Source organism: Aulostomus chinensis, chromosome 7 (assembly GCF_037954235.1).
Source record: "Aulostomus chinensis isolate RoL2024-O1b breed Wild chromosome 7, RoL_Achi_v1.0, whole genome shotgun sequence".
NCBI lineage: Eukaryota > Metazoa > Chordata > Actinopteri > Syngnathiformes > Aulostomidae > Aulostomus > Aulostomus chinensis.
The window spans coordinates 2,887,646-2,914,933 of record NC_141326.1 but is presented as its reverse complement, the minus strand read 5'-3'; the positions used below and the strand labels follow the sequence as shown (position 1 = coordinate 2,914,933).

At 45.1% G+C, this 27,288-nt stretch overlaps 1 protein-coding gene across 5 annotated transcripts in view; it reads left to right on the top strand.

Annotated features, from left to right (window-relative positions):
* tspan9a (tetraspanin 9a) overlaps window positions 1-27,288 on the top strand; it is a 166,939-nt gene that overhangs the window by 76,341 nt on the left and 63,310 nt on the right. For 4 of the 5 annotated variants that reach the window (XM_086208156.1, XM_086208153.1, XM_086208155.1 and 1 more), the window contains one exon: window positions 21,842-21,921. In XM_086208156.1, coding sequence (XP_086064282.1) covers window positions 21,859-21,921 — 63 coding nt within the window. In that variant the 5' untranslated portion in view covers window positions 21,842-21,858. Of the gene's footprint in view, window positions 1-20,828; window positions 21,922-27,288 lie in introns of those variants that run through there. The other variant, XM_086208152.1, reaches the window with a different exon arrangement.

Genomic DNA, 27,288 nt, shown 5'->3' with positions numbered 1-27,288 from the left:
TCCTTCACATTGACTTTAGTTCCTCTAATTAGTAGCTACCCTGTGGCGGTTCCCCATATCAAATAAAAGTCTTATGACAAGCAAGTGTCACATCCTTAAAACCTCTGTCATACAGGTGGTTCCTGCATGGAACCACTCCTACTGGCAGCGTGGAAACTTTTCATTCCCATTTCATCTAAACTTTTAGACAGAGAGCACTGAGACAGTTCATTTTATCAGGTGCTTATGCAATCTGATTCCCTGGTCTTGTCATGTTGTGTAGAAACTACTCACTGCAGTATGAACCACATCTGATGATGATGATGATGATGCACACGCAAGCAAACACCTGCTAACTAACACAGGAATACACAAAGGACACATACACTTGTGTGATTATTTACTTGAAGTTTCATGTGGGTTCATGTGTGTGCTGAACAATCAACCTTACTTTTATAGGAATGGCCGACCTCAGTCATCACCTGTGAGTCAAAATACCAGATTAGATCAAATCTTCTCAAAGTGCAGTCAATCCCGTGCCTCTCACGCCACCGACTGAGGGTCATATTGCTGGTTGGTGCGGACCCCCACAGAGCTCAACGTGTGTTTGTCACTGAAATGGTTCATGATGTAAAGGTGATCATTACCTCTTTTATCGCAGATTTGCAAAATCATTGAAAATAATCAGAAACGCATCATTTTTCAGCCCTAATGAGTGTGTTTTCATGCACACCTGTGAATCAACCGGGGCCTCAGCTGCTAACCTGACGTCTCCTTCATGTGAAAGCAGCCAGTCTGAGATGTGCTACCTGTGCTGCAGCAGCCTGGTGTGGTTTTCAGGTGATGTGATAGAGGTAAACACAGGGAGCAGCTGGGCTCAGCGCTCTGGTGCGTTGCTTCTCTGAGGCTGCAGATTTATCAACCTCAATCAGTCGTGCTGCAGGGACTAAATCACTGCTCAAATTGTTCCACCCAGTTTGGGCCATGCACCTATTTGGTGTTACTACACACACCTCCACACACACAGACTTGGCTGGTGATGACTTAATATATATTTATGGAGCGGTGTAACTTGGTGAAGCATACTGCATACATGCAGACTGGTTTTGCACCTTCTCAGTCCAAAACTCATCACACTATTTATTTATAGTGGAAATCAAGTAATGCTTGGCACAAGGTGCTCCCTGAATCAGCCACGCATCCTAGCCCAGCTGAGACAGGGAGTGTACCAGAGTGAGCCAAAACAACCTTGGAGCAATGGCTGGATTCTGAACTACAGAGATGGAGGCCTGACTGGAGGAGTGGCAAGGATCAGAGTAGGACTCCTGTTTGTGTAGACGATGGCCGGGCTGATCAGAGGGACCTCAGAGCTCTGGATGAACACAGTATGGGGAAGGTAAAGAGAGATGCGCTAGCTCTTTCCCTGCCATTGTGGAGATTTTCCAGGAATCAATGTTGTCACTGTCATGCAGTGCACGCTGTTGCGCTCCTTGTGACCTTCCAGAAACGGATGGAGCAGAGGAGGTGAGTGGGTTGGTTCTTGAGTGGGGGGCTCGCGGCTATCATCAAATCAAAGTTGCAAACGCTGGCGGGGAAGGATGAAATACTTTTTTTTTTACTAACTTTACTGTATGTGATGTGTTTATGTGCGATTACCATCAGCTCCACCAAAGAGTGTGAACAAAAATGCCACAGTTTCAGACAACTGACAAGTGAGACCAGTTAGCAGATATGTGAACTATACAAATTACAGTCCTACACAAAAGGGGAGAAGAGCTGAGTTTTTCTGTGAATGCAGAGTGACAGAGTGCTGGTCACACTGCTGGTGACTCCTGCTCATCAGTGGTTGTTATGGTTTTACTCTGGAACCATGTGTAATGACCTGTGGAGTCAGGGAGCTCACAGGAAACAGACCTAACAGCAGTAAAACGCACTCCTGTAGTGCAGCACACGGAGATCATTCCACAAAGCAGGCAAACATTACCTTTTAGGAAAAACTGTAAACCAGGATACCGTCAAGAGTCACGGGGAAATGACGAGGCCTGACTGCAAGACTTTGAACGTTCAGATGGACACAGGCGGAGCGCATTCGTACCTCACAAAGGTGAGAATCAAAGAGGGGGGAGGAAGTACGCACGGAAATGAGAGATTAAACACGGATAAGTGCATTTTATTTAAAAACATTGAACATTTTTCAACATTTTACCTGCTCCAAATGTCACAACATATCACATGCATGCAGAAATGTTTTCCATGTGCTCACGTGTTCTCATGAATGTTTAAACGTTTTCCACATGTGCTCTTCACGGTACCATGATTCTGAATGTATTGGCATGTATCCTTACAAGGAAACTCAGCTTTTTCTGTACTCAGTAGAGATATGGCACTGACCACAGCAGGCACGAGCAATTGTTTTTCATTAAAACAGAGTCGACGTGTGCAGACCGAAGCCAGCGAGCAGGTGTTCTAAGCGTTCACAGGTGATGGGATCTGGTTTGCTGTGCAGCATTGTATGTGCTCACATCTCAGGAGTTGTGATTGTTATCTCACCTCATTCATCACTTTCATGTTGGTGTGACAAATGGAAACACCTCCACAGGAGTTCCTGAATGTTAAAAGGGTTCTGTGTTGAATAAAACCTGCAGTGTTACAGGTTTGGAAATTGGTGAGTACAGCGTAGTGCATTAGGTGAGTGAAGCCAAGTAAATGAAACATATGCTGTAAAAAGGGAAGTTGATGGAATGCATTTAAATCCATTAATGATAATGTGCTCATTGAAACTAATTGGTGTATTCCTGTTAATCTTGCCTGCCAGACAGTGCACATTGACACACTGTGATTTCAGAACAGTCAGGGAGACATTTTAGCTGATTAATTAGCAACAACCAAACATGACTGCAGCAACCATTGTCAAGCCAATAGCTGCATCGCAGGGGAAAATATCCTCCGCCTTCCTTCACTCCAACCCTCAGAGCTGCATTGTTCCCAGGTAATTGTATGGAGGTGTCAGGGTCCTGTGAAGTGACGAATCATAATTTTTTGCTTCCTCTGGTGGGAGATTTGTTGTGATTGTTGTTCGCTGTCCACAGAGATGGCAGAAAACGTGCGTGACTTGCTGTGGGAGAGCGAAAGGCAAAAGCTTTTGTATCCAGGGTGCACAGGAGGCCAGCAGAGTGAGCCTTCCAAATGTGACACTGTGGGACCTTCCAGGCAAAGAGCGACAAAAAAGGAAAGTCCACATGGATGCACAGGCAAAGTCATGAACCACAACGGTTCAGTGAGGAGCGTGAAATAATGTAGAGCACAGATCAGGCCTTAGAAGCAGGCCCACGTTTCTCTCCCTCTGTTACACAAACACACAGCTTGACATGTTTGTTTAGCAAGCAATTCACATGAGAGTAATTAAAGTGGATGGTGTAGTGGCAACAAAATAATGATTCATTAAACGTAAGCCAGAGTGACTTGCAGTGTACAGTGGGACAACAGCGTTGTGCGCTCACTTCTAACATTACAAGGCGGCAGGCAGCAGGACCACCATCTTTCATCTCCTAACAGAGCGAACACCTACAGACCTGGCTGAAGGGAAAGGCTGGAGAGAAACTGGGACACTGAAAGCAGGTGGAGGAGATGAAACAGATGCTAGACTTGGAGTGATGTGTTTTGGGGAAGAATTGGGTTATACCAAAAATCAGGAGGAAAAAAAATGGAAGGGAAGATGGGAGAGTATCAAGGAAAAGAGAGGAGGATTTAGAAAAGGTTGCAAACAGGGGCTGACACAGATGGAGGGATGAAAGGAGATTTGGTTTAGGAAGAGATGAGTTGTTTCAGTGTGCTGCGTGCCAGCTGAATGCGAGTGATGGCGGCTGCTGCGTTGGCCTCAGTTAGCATGTCAAACAGGAATCCACTTATCTCACTGACCTGCCTCACAGCACCATGTCCCCAAATCAGACCAGAACAAGTTAGTCACTGGCAAACATGCAGAGGCTGCATCTCAACTGACACGGATGTCATCAGAGTCAATCAAGCTCTACATGGATGGCCATATTTACCAGCTCGTATCCTGGTTTGACTCATTTCTGAGCTGTGACCATCAAGACTGTTCAGATGGAAGGATGCAAAAGTAGCAACACAAGTCACTGTGCAGAAAACGAGTGTCAATTGTGTCCCAGCACAGTTTGATCAGTCACTCACTGTGATTTTTACCTAAATTGTAAATTTAACAACCTGCACCTGACGGTGCAGTCAAGTGTTTCCTCGCTGCCTCCAGTGCTGTTGTCTGGGTCTTCAAATGGCTGGAGATGCCAGAGTATCTTCAACTTGTCCTTAAAACGACAATTAAGGCATTGCAAAGTCTTTCTCCCCTTCGTCTGTGTCTCAACCAAGCCGTCAGACTTTTATGAAGCTCATGTCATTCGTTCCTCAGTAAGGCGCGCCTCAAATGACCCTTGTGCCAGGCCTCATATCAGTGACGCCACTGTCAAAAGGCAAGGCAAATAAGAATGGCAGCACTTCAGAAACCCATGGGTAAGACGGAGGGAAATCAAAAAAATCGCTGTGTCTATCTAATACACGTATTAAAGTATTCTGTTTTATCTGCTGGCATGATGCTTTATTGCGAGCGCAGCCTGAAGTATGGGAGGAAGATGGAGAGGCTAAGTGACAGAGCGGCGCAGCTGGATGAGAACTCTTAAGCTACTCTGAAAAGCAGAGGGCCACTTAACAGACGCCCTTCTCTTGTTCGTAGTGAATATTTGAAGTGAAATAGCAAAAGAGCGGTCAACTCAGGTTAACTCTTCAATAAACTCTGATACATGCAACTTTTATGATGATCAAAGTGAGGCTGAAGTGCAATGTTGATTTCATCTTCGACTTATTGTTGTAAGTCTGAAGAAATGTATCTGAGAACAGCTACATTGTGAATTTGCTTGCTGTATTTCACACAATGCTGATGTAAACTGGTTGAATGCTCACTGCTCTTTCAAACCGGATCAGGTCTGTAAACCAAACTGATAAAGCCGGGATCGGCCCGAGCCTAATTCTCAGCACTGGAGATTTTACATGTGTTGTGCCACTATTGTATTAGCTCAACACTGAGTAATGATTGGCTTCCAAAGTAGATGTCACAAACTCATGTTTGTAGAAACTAGAGATGGAATATTGCATTGGGAATATTTGAATAGTTTTCAAATACTGACGTCTGCGTATCTGATTTTGGAGTTTTGGTGTGGAGCCACATACAAATCCATATTCCATCCATCGCGTGCGCTGGAGAAAACCTGCAGTAAGGTAACACGAGAGACGTCACAGGCCCATCCATGCAGCACATTTCCAATAAACAGCTTGGTTTAACACACTTTTGGATGTTTTTGCTTTTTTAACAAGAAGTGTAGTTTGATTTACTACAGCCTGGTGATGTTAGCATAACGCCATCCACAACAGCAGAAGTGTCAATATTCAGGAAAGCTCTGGTATCAGAATCAGCTGATTTGGGTATCCGTCTGCATCAGAATCCAATCTGTAGTGCATCTCCAACTACAGCTGGAACGTATCACGCATGTGGTATTAAAATGGTACCTCACTGACATCAGGAAGTCGGGGGCAGTAAAAGCACTTTGAACATATTCAGTGAGGAATTATGAAAGTGCAGATACGCTGGTTCACTTCCACGGCTTCCACTGATCATCACCGGCAGCCTAATGTGCAAAATAGAGGGAAAATGTACTGACAGCAAAGCTTTCCAGCTAACCTCCTGGTCAGTGTCATGAAGACAGAAGTAGAGGAATGTCGTGCTGACCAGTGCAGACAGGCAACGACGGTGGTTAACCAGCAGCGGCAGGGGCCAGCCAGAGGACAGGTGCAGCAGCGACAATGTGGCGATCGCCAACTGCTGCCTGAGCAACAAGCAAAATTGCAAGGGAAAACGAGACTGCAGTGAGAGGGTGCCAAGTGATCGCTGGCTTTTAACCCATTAGTAATCTGTGACCATACAGGCACCCCCCCAGAAGGTAAGCGTGTAATCTCCTTTGGAATGAAGCAACAGCTGCTGCTGCGCACTCCTTGGTATCACATAGACCTGAGTACAAGCGTTCAGGCTTTAAGAGGTACAATCTCAGGACAATGAGGCCACCCGAGTCTTTGAAAGGCTATGAGAAGGAGAAGATTATTTATATCCTTAGCTATTGTATATTTGAGACACTGTGAAAGTATAATAATGTGCCCTTGGATCAAAACGACCTTTGCTGTTGAGGTCTGTCACTTCCTTTGGAGGACTTTCCTGTCTCAAGTGAGATGCTTTCCATTCATCACTTTTTCCTCTAAATTAATTTACACTGCATTAACACACACCAGTGCACTTGATTCCACTTCAAAACTCCACAGAACTGCATTGCAGCTCCATAGCACCAGGAGCAGGAGTGTGTTATACCCTATGCAAGTGCTGCCTCAGTCTTTTTTTTGGGGGGGGGCACTCATACCAGTCTTGTGGTTGTATCCCATGGGCCTCTTGGATGCATGGATGCGGGGTTGGGGAGGGGCAGCTAATGGGCATCCTGGCATAGAGCTCCTACACTGTAATCACAACTCTATCTGGCTGTGCATGTGCAATGTGCTGAGCTCAGATTTCTCTTATCAGGGAAAGGCATAGTCCAATCCCGCGCATTAATCCCCCCATGTGGACTAGGGCTCAATCTCCCGTGATCTCTGGTGAGACACTTAAACGTTGCGATCCATCTTCGTTTGCTGTCATCATGTTACCAGTGTTCTCTCAGACAAACTTCAAATCTTTTAATTGTCTAAAATGTGTGGTTCATGCGACAACGCTCAGTTAATCACCCCTGCAGTGCAACTCAGGATCGATTGTATTTGCAGTAAGCATAAAGGTTCCTGATATTTCTTCTGGTGTATATCAGTGCGCATTAGCAGACGAATGGCATCATCACACATCTTAAGGCATCTTAGTAACAGCCTTTTGTGAATATGTTTATGGACTTAGAGATGAGCTCAAAGATAAAACTGTTCCCTTCATCTGCTCATGCATGATTGGCTCCATTTGACACCAAATAGTAGCATGACTGATTCCCCCAGTCTGCATCGTACAGCCTCACCATCTACCTATCAGTTTTGATAATGACCTCCATGTGATGGATTTACAGTCGGTCTGTTTTATATTTTCTTTACAAAGAAGACAGAGGGTCAGAATGGACCGTCAATTTTTTCCAAAAGGGCCAAAATCTGAATTGCATCTCATTTTTTCTAATTAAAACTTCATTATAATGAGGTATTTGGGTGTGTAATGACTTTCCTACCTCTGCATTATGAGCTGTATCAAATCAGTGCCACACTGGTGTTGTGAAGAAGGAATCCATTAGAAGGAAAACTCATATGAATAAGGTGCAAGACTCATTCAGCATCCTGCAGGATTCTTGTACATCTCTGATTTATGAGCGCAGGATGGTTCATCTCAGAGATCATGTCACCACGCCAGGACTTGACACTTATGGTATTGCACTGTCGATTTCTGCACTGCTCTCTTTTTGTGTTTCTTTCTGCTGTTGTGATTAGTGTGTCAAACCCACTGCAGATGATGAGGGTTGTGGACGCCTCCTTCACGTCCTGGTTCCCTGTCAGAACAGTTTAAAGCTTACTCAGCTCTGCTTGGTATGTTCCTCATACTTCATACTGCAGCCCTGCAAATCCAGTCTAGAATTAATAAGGTTCCACGAGAAGCAGAAATGTGGTGGCAGTGTGGTTTGTTTGTGTTTGCGTGCGTGCGTGTTGGGGGGGCTAGCAAAAGGCATGTCAGAATACAAAATGGAGGTGTGGGATGTAAAGCTGCAGGCACTTGTGGCTCAGACTGTGAAGACCTCTAACCCTGATTTCCAGGCTGTCACAGATGTTGACACCCTGCGGATTCGGCTTGTCATCATAATGCTGACATTCAAACCCTCAAAGTCACTCCGTCCTGCCTGGAGCTTGGAATAAACCTAAATCTAGACTCCTGATATATTCAGTATCTTACAATCGAACAAAAGTAGTTCTGTGACACGTGGTGATCTGAGATTGGTTTGCTAATCCTAGAAGGCCGGTGCATCAAGGCCCAGGGGCCTGTTTCTATACAGACCTGGTCTGAATGTGTCAGCTTACTGCACAAACAATCATGGCTCCAGCAAACTTTGGGAATAACATATTAGCATTAAGAACCCAGAGGACACAACGATTTGTGAAGGCAAAAATAAATGCAGTAATGAAGCAACTAATGTAAAAAAAGAAAAGCACAGTTGTAATGTATTGAATTAAATACACATCCCAGTGCAGTTGTGAAGCTATTGTTTGCAATATTCAGCTCCTTGGTTTCGTGTTCGAATACACAATGCAAGAAACATAATGTGTACCCACATGAGTTATTACTGCAGATTACATCTCAATGGAGCCACATTGTAGCGGAGGCTTGATTGTTTTTGCTTAAATGTTCGCGTCAGATAACTTTTCCTTCCCTCTGCAGTCACTTTGACTTATAAAATGCTTGATTATAATGAATTGCAGGGGGAAATTTGAGCTGATATTATGAATATTAATGTGGGTGCAGTACAAATGCAGAGAGAGTGGAGTGGAACTGATGAGGCACAACGTCTGGTAAATGCTGTCCCTGGAACCAAAGTACAGTTTAGATAAGGGCAGCAGGACCTTCAACACCAGTCCTCCTTGTTCAGCTGCCACGAGTCTTATTGCAGGGACCTTTTCTTTGTGTGTGGAAAGACCAGGTGTGTCACCCGGTTATTATCAGGTACGCCAAAGAATCGTGGGTGTGATGCCTAATCAGAGGACAATTCAAACAGGCAGTTTAAATGCCCTAAAAGAAGTTAAGCTGATGAACTATTCAGCCCGGACAGCAGAGCACCAGCAGGGGAGGCGTTTCATCGTCAGGATGAGACAATTTTTAGGGAGGATGTTCATTCATAGGTGGTAAATGCAAACCACAATGAAAGCACATCATCGATATGTTACGCATGTTTTCCCTGGCTCCTGTCTGGAGCTGCAGGCCTTTGGTCACGTGGTTGGTTGATGTGTTGTGTTGACACTGACCAAACTATCGCTGGTCGAACATTCAATCGCTTACTGTGCGAATCAGCATCTTGGTGAGTTGAAAACTGACAGAGAGGCCTGTCGCCCGCCTTCAAGCTAGTAATGGAGCGCGCTCCGAGTTAAATGCATGTTGCTCTTTTGCACTCTGGACATGTGACACCACGACTGGTGCTGCTGCTGCAGCCGTGAACGCAGTGGAGTGAGAGAATGATTGCACGCAGATAGGAAATAATTGATTTTGAAAAAGGACGAGTCAGCAAGTCAGCTGCAGTGTTTGTCTTCATTTTCTTTAAAGTCAGAAAAATGATCATAAAAAGGGATGACACTTTGTTGCCCTGATCTGGATTGAAAATACATCAACACATTTGTTCAATAATGATCAGTATCATTTGTTTTTTTTTTATTGTGGTATATTTTTCCTCTCTGGACTTTGACTCTTATAAAAATGCGGTCATTATTTGGTAAATGGATGATGCCATGCACTGATGAAGGTCAGTCCTATTTTCCTCTGCCTGAACACTCTCTGCTGTTGCCTCCATTTTGCCTCCACCTGTGATGTGGCAGGAATAGTGCAGTTGAGACGGGCTGGAGCCGAGGCCACTGAGCAAATCAAAGCTCCTGATGAATTAGGTACAGCTGACCCAGCTCACCCGGCCTCCACACCCTGGTATGTGAAGACACTCGGTGACATGTTTGCAAATTCTCATTCTTGAGCTGGCCTCTTTAACCTCATCATTCTTTATCCACGCTGTTTTTACGACCTTGAGCTGTGAAGGTGGCATTACACGTTATCACAGCCAGGTATGCGTGATGATTGGCTTGCACTGAATGTGGAGTAAACACAGCATCTCTGCAACGGCAGTGCTTATTGTGATTGTGGGAGAATATGAATCATTACAGTGAAGAAGTTACCAAGGTTGTTTGCTCATTCAGCTGAAGGTCATTGTGTGAACAGGGTAGAAGCAAGAGTGAGTGTGCTTGTGAGAGCAGGAGGAACCCAGATATGAGAGCATTAAATACACAGTTGTATGGGGGAGAGAGAGAGTGGGGATGCTGTATTAATACTGTAGTAATACACAGTAAGAGTGCAGGGAGACAGGCTGTGCCCCGGCCCTGTATCTGGTTTCATATGGTGGGACACGGCCTTAAAGATGTCCTCTTTTCCCTCCGTGCTGTGTGTAACAGTAGAAGTGTGCTCTGGGAGTGATGGAGTCTTTATACGAGGGCTGCTGTCATCCCTCTGCAACAGCTGCAGAATAGAGTTTTTTACCTGGCTCAGTCCGGCGGGGAACGCCATCAAGTGCAGCACAGCTCACGCTCGCTTGAGCAGCAACAATTTCAGGTGTCTCACAAAAGTGATCAAATCCAGACTGTGGTCACGCGTGACTAGACATGGGTGTGCGTTAACAAGAGCCCTATTCACACCGGACCAGTGCTACTAATTTCATATCCTATGTCTACATCACCCCATTTCCCTTGATAATATTAGTCATATGAAATAGGACTGTATACAGAATAATAACCACTGCTGGATTTCCAGTTGGTGCAGGGATCCAACCAGACAAGGGTAGAAAAAATGAAGCCAAAGGCATGAGGCTCGTTCTCTCCTTCATGTATTTTAAACACGTTGCAGTTAAGTGGCTGTAGTCCGACTGGCAGAGGCCATATTTTAATGCACGGCTGATAAAAGTGAAGAGGTCGCAGTGACTGCCACCGACCTGGAAAGCATCTCTGTCGTTATGTAAGTACAAAACTAACAGGATAATATAAAACCCAACTTGTGAGGTAGTGAACTGTTGGTCTGTGCAGTCGTGGGGTCAACCGCTCGCTCTCCTCCGCCGTTGTAGATGTGAAAGAAGTAGGCGGGTCTTCTGGGCTCAGATGCAAACCAGCTTGAGTTAAGCTGGCCTGCTGCTAGCTTGCTAACGGCTCACAGCTTCAAGTTTGCAAATGGAAAACAAACTTTAAAAAGATGTCAGTGCTGGATAAACCATGACCATTTTTCTTTTTTTGGCCAAAAATTAGATTCATGTAAAAATGTGGTAACTATGTGCCCTTCTGCAAAGAAGTTATGCTCGTCACCTTTTTTCCATGTAAAAACTTTACCTAACTTCACCCCTTGATGTATGACGATTGTGATTTCAGCTCGGGGAGGAGAAGCTGACATTATAATCCATTGCCAAAGGTGGTAGGTCAGAGGAAAGCTATTTTCTGGCTGTGAATTGGTTTTAGGGAGACCTTGTGCTCTTGAGAGTGATGTAAAATTGATGACTGAGTGGTAGAGTGGCTCACATTTCTCTCCCAACGGCCCTCTGCCTCTGAAGTTTTCAGGACATGTCCAGACCAATCTTGTTAGAATTCATATTCAGTCATTTCCTCTGAGAAAATATATTTATCTACACTGCTTATTTACATATATGTGTAAGTGCACAGTGAATAATGCTGAGCTCATTAATCCTCTGCATACATTACTTTTGCCTTGTTCATTATGTTTGGGGATTTTTATGGTAGAAAAACCATTTAAATCATCGACAGGCAATTTTCTCCACTATCATGCTCCTAAAACCATGACATGGGGTGGAGGAATATTGAGTTAATTTGTAATTATCAGCCCTCAAAGGCAATGAGCAGAATTGGGAGCCATCAGCGTTAAATGTATAAGTAGGTGAAATCAGAAAAGTAGCCAGAGCCAATTTCCTTCCAGACTCGGGAGAGAAATACTGTCTGCACACTTTAATTAAGAACATTTGGTTGCTAAGTAAATGTTCGCTATGTGGATAATCAATGTTGTCCTGGGTTGCTTATCGTAAAAGTATTGGATTACTTTCTTAACATAAAATTTTATATTATGGCAAAGTCATGTTGCTGGAGGGCTAACAACATATGGGATTCACTGTGATCTGAGCTGCGGAGCTGTGTGTGTGTGTGTGTGTGTGTGTGTGTGTGTGTGTGTGTGTGTGTGTGTGTGTGTGTGTGTCACTGATCTTGCACCTATGCCCATATGTTCATTGCTGTTTGTGTCTGTGTATCTGGTCGTTGGGTGTGAGAGTGAATTGTGTTCGCGGTGTGTTGTGATGACGATCAGACCGCATGTTTCTGCATTTAGCCCAATGTGAAGACACTCCTCTTGGCTTTTTCCACCCCATTTATGCAGCTCCGTTGACATCTGCTGTTTTCATTCCCCCAGCCTTGGAGGTGAAGAGGCTTTAGCGTGTTGCTTTGGGTTGTTTACATGAAACATTCATCAGCTTGTCCTCCACTCTGCGCTGGATCATTCTCTAGTCTGTGGGGACTGCAGTTATCAGGATGATGCTCTTAGATTCTCTTCAATCTTACATTTGGAATCTTCTACAGTTCGTGTGACTTTATGACACTGCAGGTTTTATCTGTTGCTTTCTTCGCAGTCACTGATTCATACCGCACACACACACGCACACACACACACACACACGCACACACAAACACAATGGCATAGCAGCTGCTTCTTTAGAGGAGGGCAGTAATCCTCTGCTGGGCAGTTCCTGTCAAAATGAAGGGATCCAGGACATTTTGCCACAGTCTGCTGCCCCCCCGTTTCTCTCTCTCTCTCTGTGTCTTCATGTGTGTTGTTCCTGGTCTAGTGGCCAGGCCCTCTGGATGCTGCTAACAGAGCGGCTGCTCATGAATGACCACTGCCATATTGACAGTGTTTGTGCCAGGGGCCAGAACCAATGTCCCTCGGTCAAACACACACAGGCACACGCACTCTCACACACAGGCTGGTAAGGGCTCACCATATTGTGGGGAGGTGCTACCCAGCTGGAGCTGTTGGAGCTCTGGTGAGCCATCCTCCCCTCCCTGCTGGTTCCCACCATGATTGGGTTTTTGGTGACTTCTCTGTCTGTCTCTGTCTTAATCCGTCCCTGTCTCTGAATCCTCTTCCAGGAGTCCTAACACCAAGTAGCATCAATGGCGAAGAAGTGGCTGCTTTCATGGTCTGTCTTTCTGTTAGCAGCTACAGTTTCTCACCACCTTCATGTCATGCCACCAGCAGCAGTGTTGCCCACTCTTCCCCCCTTTGCCAGTCCAGCAGCCAGATGATGACTCCTCCTCATCTCTGCACCGTGCTCATCCACCTATTATCTAGTTCTCATGTTGGACAGACTTCCCATGATGTTGACATGTGCTGTGTGTGGCGTCAATGGTTTCCCACTCTCTTGTATGTTAGGAGGCAGCGATAAAAGCATGGTGTTGACCTGCCTCCCAGCTCAAGCTGACCCTTTAATCCAGCTCCACGGACGCTCAGCACTATGCTGGGGGCATTATAGAGAACATGCCTTTCATAGTAGCACATAAAGGAGGCCCAGAGACCCTCAGAGACACATGCACGTGCTGCATGCTTGATTGTCTGTAATGATCCATATGCGTGCCTCTCTTGTTCTCTGCCCATTCTGTACATCCTCCCTCACCCTGTCCGACCCCTGTCATACCCAGAGGACATTTTTGTCTTCAGGCTCTCCAGCGTGGCCTTTAACCTATTCCCCTGAAGCACAGGAGGAGATTTAAGCATGTGTTACATTGCTTATGGGGCGCCCTATGAATACAGCTCAGCCACAAGACTTCCACTGCAAAGCAAAATCCAACCACTGTATATTCTTGTTCTTCCGCAGCCTTAAATAGTTTATCTGTTGCACCAGCGGCATCTCCAGGTTATGGAAACATGAGCTGTGAGTAGTATCACTTGTGTCGCGGCTGTCAGTTCCTCCATATGACTAGAGCTGCATCTTTATCCCATCTATCTTTCACTTCCTCCAGCACATGAAAGAGCCAGCACCTGCTTCCATTTTCTCTCTTGACGCTCAGGGCCTGTAACCCAACTCATGTCGCACCATGGAACGTCTTATTTAAGCATGCCAGAGTTATTCCTATAAAAGTCATTCCTTTTCCCCCCGTCAGGAAGTTTAATGTGTGCTAACCTCTTTATAAGCAGCAGTAATGGTGCCAATTTAGTCCTGTGGTGTTTTAACAGTGTGGATTTACTTTTCATAATAACAGACGTTTTTGGCTAGAGGCCGAAAGCAAAAGCTGCTGAAGAGCAGACTGACACCTTTGATTGCTTTCTGCACGTACTGAACAATACAGACCGGGGGGCATGATGGAGATGAGTTCCATGACATTAATAAGGATATGAGTGGAAAGACAGTTAAATGTCAAATATGTGCACAATTACATGGGGAATACACAAGCTGACGTGCAAATGATGCATGTTGATTACTTTGTTTTCATGAGACATCGAGTATCAAAATAAATCCTCCAATAACAAGTTTGTTATTCTTTAATTAGTTTGCAGACTGTGGATTAAAAAAAAAGAATCGTGTCCTTTCACTGAAAGTCAATAAGGAATGAATGAATAAAAGCTTAGATGCCAACGACAGCATTCACTTAAACGCTATGGACGCTCCTGTTGCCTCTGTGTTTAGTTTAGTGCCGATGCTATCAAGATTTCTAAATGTTTCTTTCACTGCTTCCATTGTGCAGTGTGTGAACAATGTGAAATGTAGCAACTGAATTGGGCTCTGAAGAAGACAGCCTGCATCCCCACATCAACAGTCATGGACGGAGCCAGTCAATTGATAAGTGAGGCCTAAAGTCAGAGGCGCGCTCCTCAGATTCCCAGTCAAATGGAGGAGATTCCTATCGCTGACACTCCATCTTTTCCACACATTTTACATGAAATCTCAGCACTGATGGACTTGGCTATGATGCTTCTTTGGTCAGCATGATCAGAACATGGTGTCACTCTTGATTTATCAGTCAGGCTATTCTGGGATTCATACGTCGTACTCCCACAGACATCACAAGCATTTGACCTCTTTGAGCTGGCTTCTATTGAACTGGACTTTACTGCACTGTGATACTGTGTTGCATTACAATGGCAGGAGCCGCTTTCTGATCTAAATGCTAATGCAGTATCCTGTAGTCTGAGTATACTCACTTTACTTGTAAAACTTTGCCTGTCTCTTGCGTCCTGCTTTATCTCCCACAGCTCTGATAGACGTGCCTGCAGGAATTAAGTTTAGATTGGGACTTGGCTGCAGGAGTGGCTTCTGGGACCTTGGGGCTTGATGTGTGTTTAATTTTACGCACGTGTGTGTGCACGCACGCTCCCAGACATACATCAAACATTTCTCACCATGTGGTTCCTTGTGTGCAGAGGGACTGTCCAGTCACATTTATTTTAAAAGCAAAACAACTTCTTTGTTGTGAATCAATATTCTCTGAGTGTTTTACTTGTCTTTTCATCCTCTAAACTAGAAAGCTCCTCTTCAATTGCACTCACAGGCGCGTTGAAGTTTTATTTAGATTCAGAAGGGGTTTTTTTTCTTCTTTTTTTTTTTTTACAGAGAGGCTTGTCAATATTAATAATTCATGGCCTGATATATAGAACTTTTTTTTTGGAAAACATGGTGACGTAGCTTTTTGCTGCTGTTGGCGATATTTTCTGATTCATTGAGGGATGAAAAGAGACCCGAGTTCCCCTCTGTAAAAATCTCTTCATCTCACAAGTCAACAATGTGAAAAACCTTGTTTGACCTGGTGTAAACTCACTCACACACAGACCCACTCACCAGTGCCATCAGAAATAGTTGATGGAAATGTCAAAATAAGATTTAAAAAAAATTGAAAGATCTGTAAGCTGCTAGAGGTTTTTTGTGTTTGTTTTTGTTTTGTAGTATTTTGAAAAAATGTAAATACACATCGAATCGACTGGGACACAGCAAAGTTTCAACACCTTTGAAATTAGCTGAGAACAGTCAGAGCGAGTTCAGGTACAACAGAGCTGGAACGACATCAGCAGCCCGCGCCACCTGATACTCCCGTGTGTGGCCACCATTTGACTTTGAGAGTCAGTCTCCAGTCTCCAGCATGAGTGCCATTATGTGGAACCCTCACATGCCATCATAGTTGGATCTGCAGGGGAGCATGAAGCCATAAATTCCTAATTAACACCCTTTCCAGACACCTTTATTGACTTTTTTGTTGCAAATCACCCAAGAATGACAGAGGAATGGCAGCACTGTCTGGCCAGTCTCATCTCAGGGTTATAATCTGTATATCATGAAAGGGCAGGAGAAGTCATAAATATCAAACCAGATTGACGTCTGATTTTAATTTGATTTGGCAGACACGGCGGATACCAGAAGAAGACCCCGTCAGCACATCTCCACAGCACAGCGTTTGAGAAGAATGCAGCAATGTTCACATCTTGTTGTCCTTTTAGTTTGGCATTTTGCTGTTGAAGATCTAGCAAGTGTGTTGTTCACATCGGGCATGTCGTGTTTTCAGTGGTGTCTGTTTACAGCCACAGCAACAGACATGGCCAAACGTTTGAGGATCTAAAGGCCACTGGCAGTGACACATTGTGTGGGAAGAAACCCTTTGTAGTTTTAATCCTCTCCTCATGCTCCGGCCTTGATCATACATTCACACCAGGATCATGTGCTGCTGCATGTCATATAGTGTGTGTGCACCGTATCGCCCTGCTGATGCAGAGCTAACACATTCAAATGCAGCTATCTGTAAATGTTTCACACTGATTCCTTCAGTGGCCTCCTTCGCCGCTGTTTTTGAAATAAACATCAAGTCACAGTGGCGTTTTAATGGAGTTGGAGTTCTGTTTTTGAGGGGTTTTCGCGGGCGATGACAACGCCTCTCATGCAGCTTTCAGCTCCAGCAATAAACTTTACTTTGACTTGGACGACCTTGTGACGGCGGCTGTGATTTTCATGATTCAATTCCAGTTAGACAGTCCGAAGCGTTTACTGTCACGATGCCAGAGGCTCCGTGCTCATGCTAACATCTTCCCCCTGAAAACCTGATTAATTCAGCTAAATAGTGTGTTCACACTACAGAGTCAGACTATAGACTATAGAGTTCATGCTAACAGTTATTTCCAGGTTTCAGAGGTTGAACTCTTCATCAAAAGCAGTAACTGCATCACTAATTCTGCTGTCCTCCATTGTTGGTTTGATCCACCCTGCTGGTCGTACCTGACATTGGTTTGAGTCTGAGGTTTTCAGTCATTCATTGCATGTTTTCTTAAGAGAAAGCCATTATTGTGTATCTGTAAATATCCAAATGTGGTATGAATACAAATAATGGTTAATAGTTCCAAGAACAGTATTACTACCTCCTGACCAGAGGGTCAGGCTCTTCAGCTCTATCTTGTTTGTGTGAAGCCAGGTGGAGGGATGTATTCAGACAGCTCTTCACTGAATGACTGGGATCTAACAGTGATTGTGTCGAGTGGAGGTCTCGTGACTGAGAAGCGTGTGGCAGCTCGCACAGCTATATTTAATGGCCCTATCACTGTTGGCGCATCAGTTGAGGAGGTTCTCCTTGTTCTTTGTTCCTGCGTGCGTGAAGAACTGCAACCTTCTCCAGCAGAAGAGGAAGGGATGAAGAGGAGGCTGCAGGTTGCTTCTCCATCTGCGAGCATTTGAAGTCAAACCAGTGCACTGATGAGGCGTCATGTGTTAAAAAAGTGAACTTCGAACTACAACATCTTCTTTGTTTTGGACGACCTCAGTAGCTGTCGCATGTTGCATCCAACAGGCTTGTTCACAAAATACCAACTGAACCAGCAGGTTACTGAATGAATTCATCAAGTGCAGCTCTTCTATTGAGTTTCTGTGATAACCTCTTTTTATTTCCCTAATTAATACAACCGAAATTACTCAGTAGCCAAGTGCAAGTGAATTATAGAGTACATCTCATAGGTTTAATTATTTGTAGGTGTAATAAAGTGGATATATATGTAGAAATAAAATACTGTTCAAGAAAATGTTCCTTTTCATCTCCCGAGGAGGTTTTTCCTCCACCAAGGTGTCTGCATGTTGTTTCCCTCCCGTCAGTCGTGGCCTCAGAAAAGGTCTGCACTCTGGCTGTATTTCTGGTCCAGATATTTGTCTTTACCTCATACTACTTTGTATCAAATACTCCAGCTTGATTGTGCTGTGCTGCCTGTAGGCAGGAAGGAGTACCACATACTTGGCAGTAACAATACTACCGCCCACCGTACTCAAGATTACAAATCAGAGCGTTGGCGCCTGAATGGTCTTTGAAGTGGGCGTCATCAGCTTTGGATAGTCTTGAAGCTTTTCACTTCCACCTGCCATCAGTGTCACCTGGGCTCTTCTAGATCAAAGATGGTAGACATTGGCAGAGGTGCACCAACAAGCTTGCACACTTGTTTGGCACACCGAACCCAGTCAGCTGCTCCAACTGTTACAATGATTGCTGACTTCATCTTCAGCTTGTGCTACGCATGGCAAACGGACCTGGCGTACATCGCCATGAGCATTGACTACACCGTCCTCTCCTCATGAAAAATGATAATCCTGCTTTTTGTAAGTTCTTTGAGAAAGTGAAAATGGTGTCTATGCTCGTTACATGTAAAGAATATTTCAGAATAAGGGTCTCAAAGCAGCTCGGTCTAAACCAAAAGAGTAAAATACTGTAGAATTGCTGCTTTTATTTTGAAGGCAAGATCACTGCACTGAAATGGATTGGTGTGTGTAATTGATTGTGGATCACACTTTACAAGATGGATAGAAAAGAAATAAGAAAGATGAAGTTTCCTGATTAATAGCTCAATTTTCCTCATAAGGGCGAGTAATCGATCACTCACATCCATCATCGAGACAATATTTCTGAAAATTAGTCTTTCGCTGTTGTTAAATGGAGACACTGACGCAATTGTTAGACTTTCTATTTTTCTGTTGCCTTTTGCATATCTTTGCATGTCTGCCTCTGAAGGTCCCTCTGAACTGGAATCTCTGACCATCATCAGACTGACCCCAGAGCCTGCCCCCCCCCCCCCCCCCCCAGGCTGCTTTGCTCTACTCTGCTGTGCATTTATTTCCATCTTCTCTCCTAACTTCAACTCCTGTGTTTCATCCAGTAGACATCTTTTCCCCCAAGTATCGATTCATCTCTCTCTCTCGCTCTCTTCTTTCTTTATCCCTTCTACCTATTGCGCGGTCCCTGTTGCTCTGAGTAGATGGATGGATGTGTGCATGGCTCAGGGGGAACTGGCTCAGGATGTGTCCTTCAGGTCACTTGAAGAATCGGCAACATGCTCACTAAGAGCCTGACCAGCTCTGATAAATGTGTGTAGCTCCCAGGGAGAGCAGCACGGATGTAGACGGCATTGAATATGTAGTTAAGGGCCTGAAAGCTCCCTGGATGGAAGTGCCTGGATTTCTGACAGCTTCCAACATGCTCTCAAAGTGGCGGACGGGAAGCCACGCCTCCTCTGTGCTTGTGAGCAGTTATTTTCATGATGTGACATCAACGCTTCACTCATGTGGCATTGCTGCGTTTGCTCCCCTGCAGCTTCGCACAGGAAACGTGTTAAATCAAAATACTCCAACTTCAACATGGGATTTATTTATTTGTATGTAACACTCCCCCATCAGAACAAGTATTTCATTGTGCTGGGAGAGTGTAGGTGAACTTTTGTTTCAAACCAGTGATTCTATTTTGAACACGCTCACCTTTGCTGCCAATTGCTGTGTATATTCAAGATACATGTGCTTGCTCTTTTTACAGTCGTGAAACACAAATCTGGAATTGGGTTTTCAGTAACATTTGGGTTTTACTGGAATTATCTTTAAGACCACTGAGTTGAAACTCCCGCTCCATCTGCCTTTCAGCTGAGCCGTCGGCGGCGCTCAGCTGAAAGGAGACCATTACGGCAGCAGAACAGTGTGCAGTCTAACCTGTTCAGGCTCAACAGTCCTGGAGGAAAGCGTTGATTCTGGCAGTCAATAAGGGCAATTATATTGTCATTAGAATTGTTACAGTCCGCTGAGGGTGCAATTAAATGTTGGCAAGCTCACGGTGACAGACACAACTTGAATATTGCAATAATCATCCTGTTTTACTTAAAAGTGATATGATGCGCGGAGATATTTAGACAGGCATTTCAGAGAAGAGATTCAGTTTTTTTTTAAAAAGACACAAAAAAATCGCAGCTCGGTCACATCGTGTCAGCTTGTTTTGTGAATCAGCAGTGCAACTCGGTGTGACCCTGGCTTTGCAGGGGAAGAGTGCTCAGCATCTTAAAGCCGCTATCCCCTTTCCGTGCTTCAGACATCAGCAGGAAATTGGTTCCCTCTACATGGATGTGGCCATTGCTGTGATGAATAACGACAACAGGCTGCAGCTTTTGCTACCTCCTGCATCAAACGGAGAGTTATTCCAGTGAGAGTGACTGATGTCTGAGCTTGTTTAACAGGAATAGCAAATAAATCACCTCCTGCCAGACTGAACTATTCTGCATTTGTGACAACAGAAATCAGTGAAATTGTAGTTAAACATTGAAACAGGGAGAAACACGACTGGCATGTGTGAAATTACTTGTCAACAGACTGTCATCTTCCATATTCAAATTCCACCTCATACAACATGAAACCCTGTACTCCAAAGACAACATCTATAACCTTCATGGTTTTTGTTTTGTTTGTTTGTTCCACAATTGCTCCGGCTCCTCAATCCCCCTGACAATAGAGATGAAATAGCTGAACATGTATAGTCAAAGAAAAACACAGCGATGGGCTTATTAAAGACACTGGGGGTGAAGAGGAGGAGCTCAAGTCTGGCTGCAGCTGCATTGGCTGTCTGCTCAGCAGATGGGAGGGGCTGTGTGTGAGAGAGAGAGAGAGAGAGAGAGAGAGAGAGAGAGAACTAGGGAAGGAGGGCAGTGTTCTCCTTGGGAAATAGGCAATGCCCGTTGGTTGCATCTGCCGTGAACAGCACATTAGCCAGAGTGCTGCTACTGGGAGAGCAGAGCACCGGCAGTGCGGAGGACTGAGCAGCTGAGCACAGAATGGTACACTAGAGGAGACAGGCATATATAAAGAGACAGAGAGAGAGAGCGAGAGACCACGGCAAAGGAAGGCACATCAGAGGACATTGAGACAGCAAGAGAAGAGAAGGAGGAGAGCAAAGTGACAAGGGGAGAAAAGTTACCAGCTCAGCAAGAGAGCGCGGAGGTGAAGCAGCTGAGACTCACTGGGGTCTCACCCCCACTGGAATAGTCCCGGCACATGAGGAGAGTGAGAGAGGGAGTACTGTAACTTGTTCCTGGAAAGACAGCCCTGCCAAAAGACAAGAGTAATGCTCCTCATGGGACCCTCCTGTGCAGCTACTTCAGGACTATCAAAGCAGGACAACGGCAGCGAGCAGCAGACACTTGCACCTGGCAGGGGTGTCTGAGCAGTGCAGCTCCACTCACCTCCTTTCTGGGCACTTTCTCACCTGAACTGCTCCCTTCACCTGTGTATTTGAGGTGGATGTAGCTGTGTTTCTGTGTGGCTTTTCTCTGCTTTGGCTTCAGAGTGTGCAGCAGTGGAGACTCGGAGGGCCACTTGTTCTGTCCTGTGATCTGTGAGACTATGCTAGACTGTGCATCAGGGAGACCTTCATCAGCCGCTGCAGCTCTAGAGCATGGAGAAGTCCAGTAGTGAGGAGTCAGCCATTCACCGAAGCCCTTCTGTAGATAGCCGTGACTCTGATTTTGCTCAAGCCTCCACGTCTGGCCGCCCATTTGGCGGTCGTGGCTTCACTGCCGGTGCTTTCTACGGCTCCACGGGGCCACGCAAAAACACACAGCAGGGGCAGGCTGCAGCGGCAGCTGACAGCAGCGCAGGAGACAAGACCAACAACAAGTACAGCTCACCCAAAGGCAGCAAATACGTAGTCTTTTACCTGGATCTATCCTTTGTGTTCCTTTTAGAATTCAAGAAGTGCAACATGGCAAGAGGCTGCCTCTGCTGCTTGAAATACTTGATGTTCATCTTCAATCTCATCTTCTGGGTAAGTGTCTCATTGTTCCGTCAGTGTCCTCCTCAACATACCGGGTAACAGTCCAGTCGATGTGCGAATTCTCTTGAGTAACTAGGAATCATTCCACACCTAATGAACGTGTGGGCTTAGTCAAGTTTTTCTCTTCGATGTTAATCATGACTCTGATGATGATGATGATGATGTCAGTGAAATCATGTTTCTGATTATTACGTCAGGGTGTCTATGCCTGTTCTTTTCTTGCTTGTTGCTATTCCTGGATGTCAAGGCAGAGTCTGTGGTGGGGGGGAGGGGGGGGGCAAGGGTTCAGTAGGGTCACTCCATCGCTTATACAATGATATGAAGGTGAAATGTTGGCTTTGGGGTGTAAGAGACAGAGTGCAGACCCCTCCAGTATATTTGATGGGCAGCGCTACATGCAGGAGGAGCCTGTGAGCTGAGAGAGTGAGATGCTGGATTCAGTTTGGAATTGTTCTGATCTGCGTGTCTTATTATTCTGTCTCTTATTATTATGCCTGACCATTCATTCTTTAAAAAAAACAAAAAACTATTTATTGTTAAAGAAGCTACTATCGATAATAAGGAAACTAATGATCAGAGCCCAAAATCATATTTCCTGCACCAGGAAAATTTTGGCTTCTGTGTGATTGATCGTTGGCAATGATCTTAATAGAAATCATTGATCATGATGTAATGGTGCCAAATGTGCTCAGACGTCGCCTGGTGTGGGACCCGGCCAGCGTGTGGCGGGCTCTGCTGTGTACTCATGCATGGACATTTGTTGTAAAAGTGGGAATCCCTTGAATGTTTACAGAATGGATTAGAGGGCTTATGGGTTATGGGGCCAAGTCTTTTGTGTGGGTGCAGCAAAGCGTGATGGATGAAAACATCCCAGCACTGGGGACTCTACCAGTGTTGGCCCACCATGTCACTGGGTTGTGAGCTGTGCTAACTGGGGCACACTGGAGGCCACAGAGTGGGCATTAGCCAAGGCCCAGCTGTGACCAGGCCAGCATTGAAAACACACACACGTACACATGCGCCACACAAACCAAGATCCATCTCACAGTCGGCTGCTTGCACAAAGATGGACAGCACTGTGGGCAGACTCAGGGCTGAAGCACTGGAGGTCTCCACAGCTTCAGGCGAATATACCATACCTATGCACATTATTAGGAATATCATTACTGAAGCAGGGGCCAGAGTGATGTGCACAGACATCCAAATGGCTCGGGGGCTCTTCACTGTGCTATGCCTTGATGTGAATGTTTGTGAAAGGGTCAGAAACGCTGGGCTGATGTAGGCTGATTCTGACACTGACTGATGCGAGCTTCTCTTTGAATCGAACAATTTCTCTGGGTTGGACATGATTCATTTTCTTTGATTTGAGTTGGAGATTTAAACAGTTTGAATTGCATATTTTCATAGAGCAGCCCATATAAATTTGATATTTGAATAAAGCAATTTTTCCCAACTAACTCACCTATAATAAAAAAGGTAAGAGTAAATGGATTTGGCATTTATTCTGTGCTACCCGCAGGCTGTTCAGAAGGAGACAGTTTACGTCAGACTAAAGCCGAGGAGCACAACCAGTCCATTATGGACAGAAAAGGCTTTCTAACCTGCACTGTCTCTCCAGGAGGACTCGGATCACCAGACGTAAGCATCATTTCTGTAAGAATATGGGCATATCTTCACATTTTCACGCCAGGTCTTGATAGAAAATTGCGGTTTTGCAAAAGAGGATGATCAAATTAGCAGCTCAGGTGTGCTCAAACCTCCAAAAACATTCTGAAAAGCGCCATCAGACAAAAAAACTCAACTTTTCAGCTCTTGTGGATCTAAATTTGTATCTAAGCTGTGCCCGCGAACTCAAACTGAAGTATGAATGTCCACTTGTTTTGATTTGGGCTGGCTTGCTCTTTAGTCTGGGATTAAATGAGCTGTTCAGTTTTGGTTCCCCGTAACACATCACAAGGGGCGTCATTGAAATTGTAACTGCCCCTGCGTCCTTCTTTAGGCGTGTTCCATCCATAAGCTTTTTTTTCTCACTTCAGGGAGTCATGGGAGGCTAACAACAGTTAAAGTGTGGGATGTTTCTAACACATTGAGCAGCAGGCCAGTCACAACCATGTGGGTTTTTCGGAGAGGGGGGCAGCTCTTTCTGACCTCGTGACAAAAGTGGCTGGAGTCATTGCCTGTAGAGCTGAAGCTAAGAGCTCTTTGACCATAAATTCATGCTGATGTCACTCAATGCAACCAAAATGGTGACATAAAAACATGAAGGGACATTATATGTCCTCTTCAACATGAGCAGCACCTTTAACCCACTCCTGCTGCTGCTCACAGAATCTCAGCAAGACACAACAGTGCAATGCAAGAACTATTTTATGACTCCCAATAGGGGCAATTTGCGTGGAGCAGAATGTTGTACACAAAACCCGGCACCAGAAATAATGATAGATACAACAATGTAAAAAAATCACCAGCAATTTGTAAAACTGCACCGATATTTTAGCAGTCACATTGCAGAGGGAAAGAACAATATATAGTAAAGGTTCCTTTTACAAGCAAGCAAAACATTTTGCCACCCTGATGCAACAGGAAAAAATTCACTTCCATGCAGAGCCAAAATCCTTACTGCTTTTTTTTTTAAGGCTTTGTTGGTTGCAAAGCGATTTCAGATGTGTTTTCCTCTGGTGATCTTCGAACAGATTCTAACAATGCTGTTCAGGCTGTCTGTCTTTCACTGTGCGGCTCTGAAACCGGCAGATAAAAGGAAATCTCAGGAGACGCTCAATAACAGATTGATAAAAGTGACAGGATGACGGGGCTGACAGTCAAGGAATTTGGTTTTGCGGAGAAGGTGAATTCTCTGCTGCTCTCATTTCATGATAGCCTCGGCGCTCAATCAGTCAAATTTAAAGTGAGGATTGAAAATCATATCTGACTATTTGAATAATGAGTTTGTCGGACTGGCCCACACAGGCAGAACTCACCTTCTAGGAATGTCACAAAAATGATGTCACTCCGATTCTGCTCATTAACACGTTCTCAATCAGTCAGTCAAAGTTGTCACTTTCTCATCATTAAAGCCTGTCTGTGTTTGTCAGAGCTGTGAGCAGACCTCATTTAACTCTCCTGCAACATAGTGGTGTTATGCTGCTATGTCAGTTGTGGAGCAGGTCATAATTAGCAGCACTACTGTAGATTGGTCAAGCGCAGCAGAGGTCAATAGGTCATTGTAATCCATCTCCTCCAAGGGGCAGTCTCTGCGGATTTGCTTGAAAGCGTTTACTTCCTGGGTTCCTTCTAGGCTCAGTTTGTGCTTAACCCTGTTCAGTGGCAAACCCTCAGTGCTACTAACCAGCTGCCTCTTAAGAAGGTGACAGAGGCTTCGGATTGGATGAGGAGGAGGTCTGCGATTTATGTAGAGTCTAGGTGGTTGCCTTCCATGGAAATTAATTCTGTGTAGTCTCTCCCTTTAGAGTCATCGTGTGTGAACATTGGCATGTGTGCCAAGATGGGGGGGGGGGGGGGGGGGGGGGCATTAGGATCTTAAGTGGCTTTGGAATCTCCCCAGCCCAGCTCATCCCCCTCTGTGCACTAATTGATTTTTTTACTTCTATAATGTTCACTTAATGAGCACCCACCATGCATGTTCCCCTCTCTTCCTGCAGGTTGATACCCCCCACACACACATTACCTCATTGTAAATGCAGTTTAATCAGTGTTCTGTGGGAAAAGGGGGGGTTGATGTCAGGGTCTGGCAGCAGCATGTGGCTGATGGGGGTCTCAGTTCACACATGACAGCTCAAGGCTGATAGGCAGCTGGCAGACTGGCACAGGACTGCACCCAGTTGAAGGTTAGTGAAACTGGGAATAAAGGTTTTGCCCCTCATACGATGTCAATGCAGGGTCCCTGAGAGCTCTGGAGGGGGTGTTAGAGGCATGTTGTATCCTGACACCCCTGAGACGGCGCAGCTCTACCTCCAGGAGTCACAAGGTCACCGCAGCTGGTAGAGACGTCTGCCTGTGAAGATCTGACATCTCATCCCTGGACTGAAGAGGGAAGAGTGCCCTGCAGAAACACGACACCAACTACAGCAGGGGTCTCTTCTTTCTGACTATGTGCACATGCCTGAGCGCTCTTACACACACACACACACACACACACACACACACACACACACACACACACACACACACACACAGAGCTACCTACACACCACTGCGTTTACAGTGGTAACTTGAAGCACAAGGTACAGAGTCACAGGCACTGGCATCTCCATACATGTGCTCATCCTCAAGCCCCCCAGCAGTTGTTCATGACCATCTGGCTCCTCTTTCTTGGGGATTAGATGAGTCCGAGCTGTAGGGGGAGTTTCGGGCAGATTAAAGCATTATTAGATGGTGGTGTAAGGATTGAGAGCACGGCTCCTTCGGACAGCTCTATGCTGAGCCAACAATCATCAAAGCAAGCAGCCTTTATGCTGTGACAAAGTGTATTGTGGAGAAGGGAGTGTGTGTGTGTGTGTGTGTGTGTGTGTGTGTGCGTGTGCGTGTGTGTGAGAGAGAGAGAGAGTGGGGGGTACTTTATGGCCATTTGACCTGCCTGATAGCTTGATTGATGGTTGGTCCTATTGGTGTCAGGCTTGTGAGTATCAGTGATGCTGCACTCGCTGGGAGCAGGGATTTCAGCCTCTTACACTGCAGTGTGTCCTCTGCTCTCTCAGCCTCCACTCTTAATCTCCCCCATTCAAGATTCAATTTAGTGTCCACGGTTGCACTTCTTTATCTCACGCATTGATATTGAGCGTCTATAAGAAGTAAAAGGATTAAAACAAAGGCTTGAAAACACGACACAAGGATTTCTGCTGTCAAATCACAAGCAGCATCACACACCTGCTGTACGCAACATTTTCTATAGGTTGTAGCTGAATCGTGCTTTATCAGGAGCTAAAGCCTCATTTGATATTCATATTTAAAAGAAAAAAGTGTCAGCTCAGCAGTCTTGTCCTATAAGCACAAGAAAGGGTGGTGGTATCAAAGCTGCTCCTTTGTTCAGGGAGAGAAAACCAAATGTGTTTAACATTCATGAATTCTTGTGCTTACTTAGGGGATTGCTGCTGGATTTACAAACTATTTGGTCTGAGGCAATAGGAGATTAGTTTCCCTATCGATTTAATCACTGAATTTGACATTTAAGGTTTCAGATGTTGTAAGAGTAGAGCTATTGACAAACTGAAGGAGAGGTGGTCTGAAGAAATACATCTCTGCCTGCTTGAGTGGAATTCTACAAAGCACTTTTCCTCTGTGATTCCAGTCTAGAGAGGTTCAAGCCATTTGCCTGTTTTTCATTTTCTATATCAGCATGAA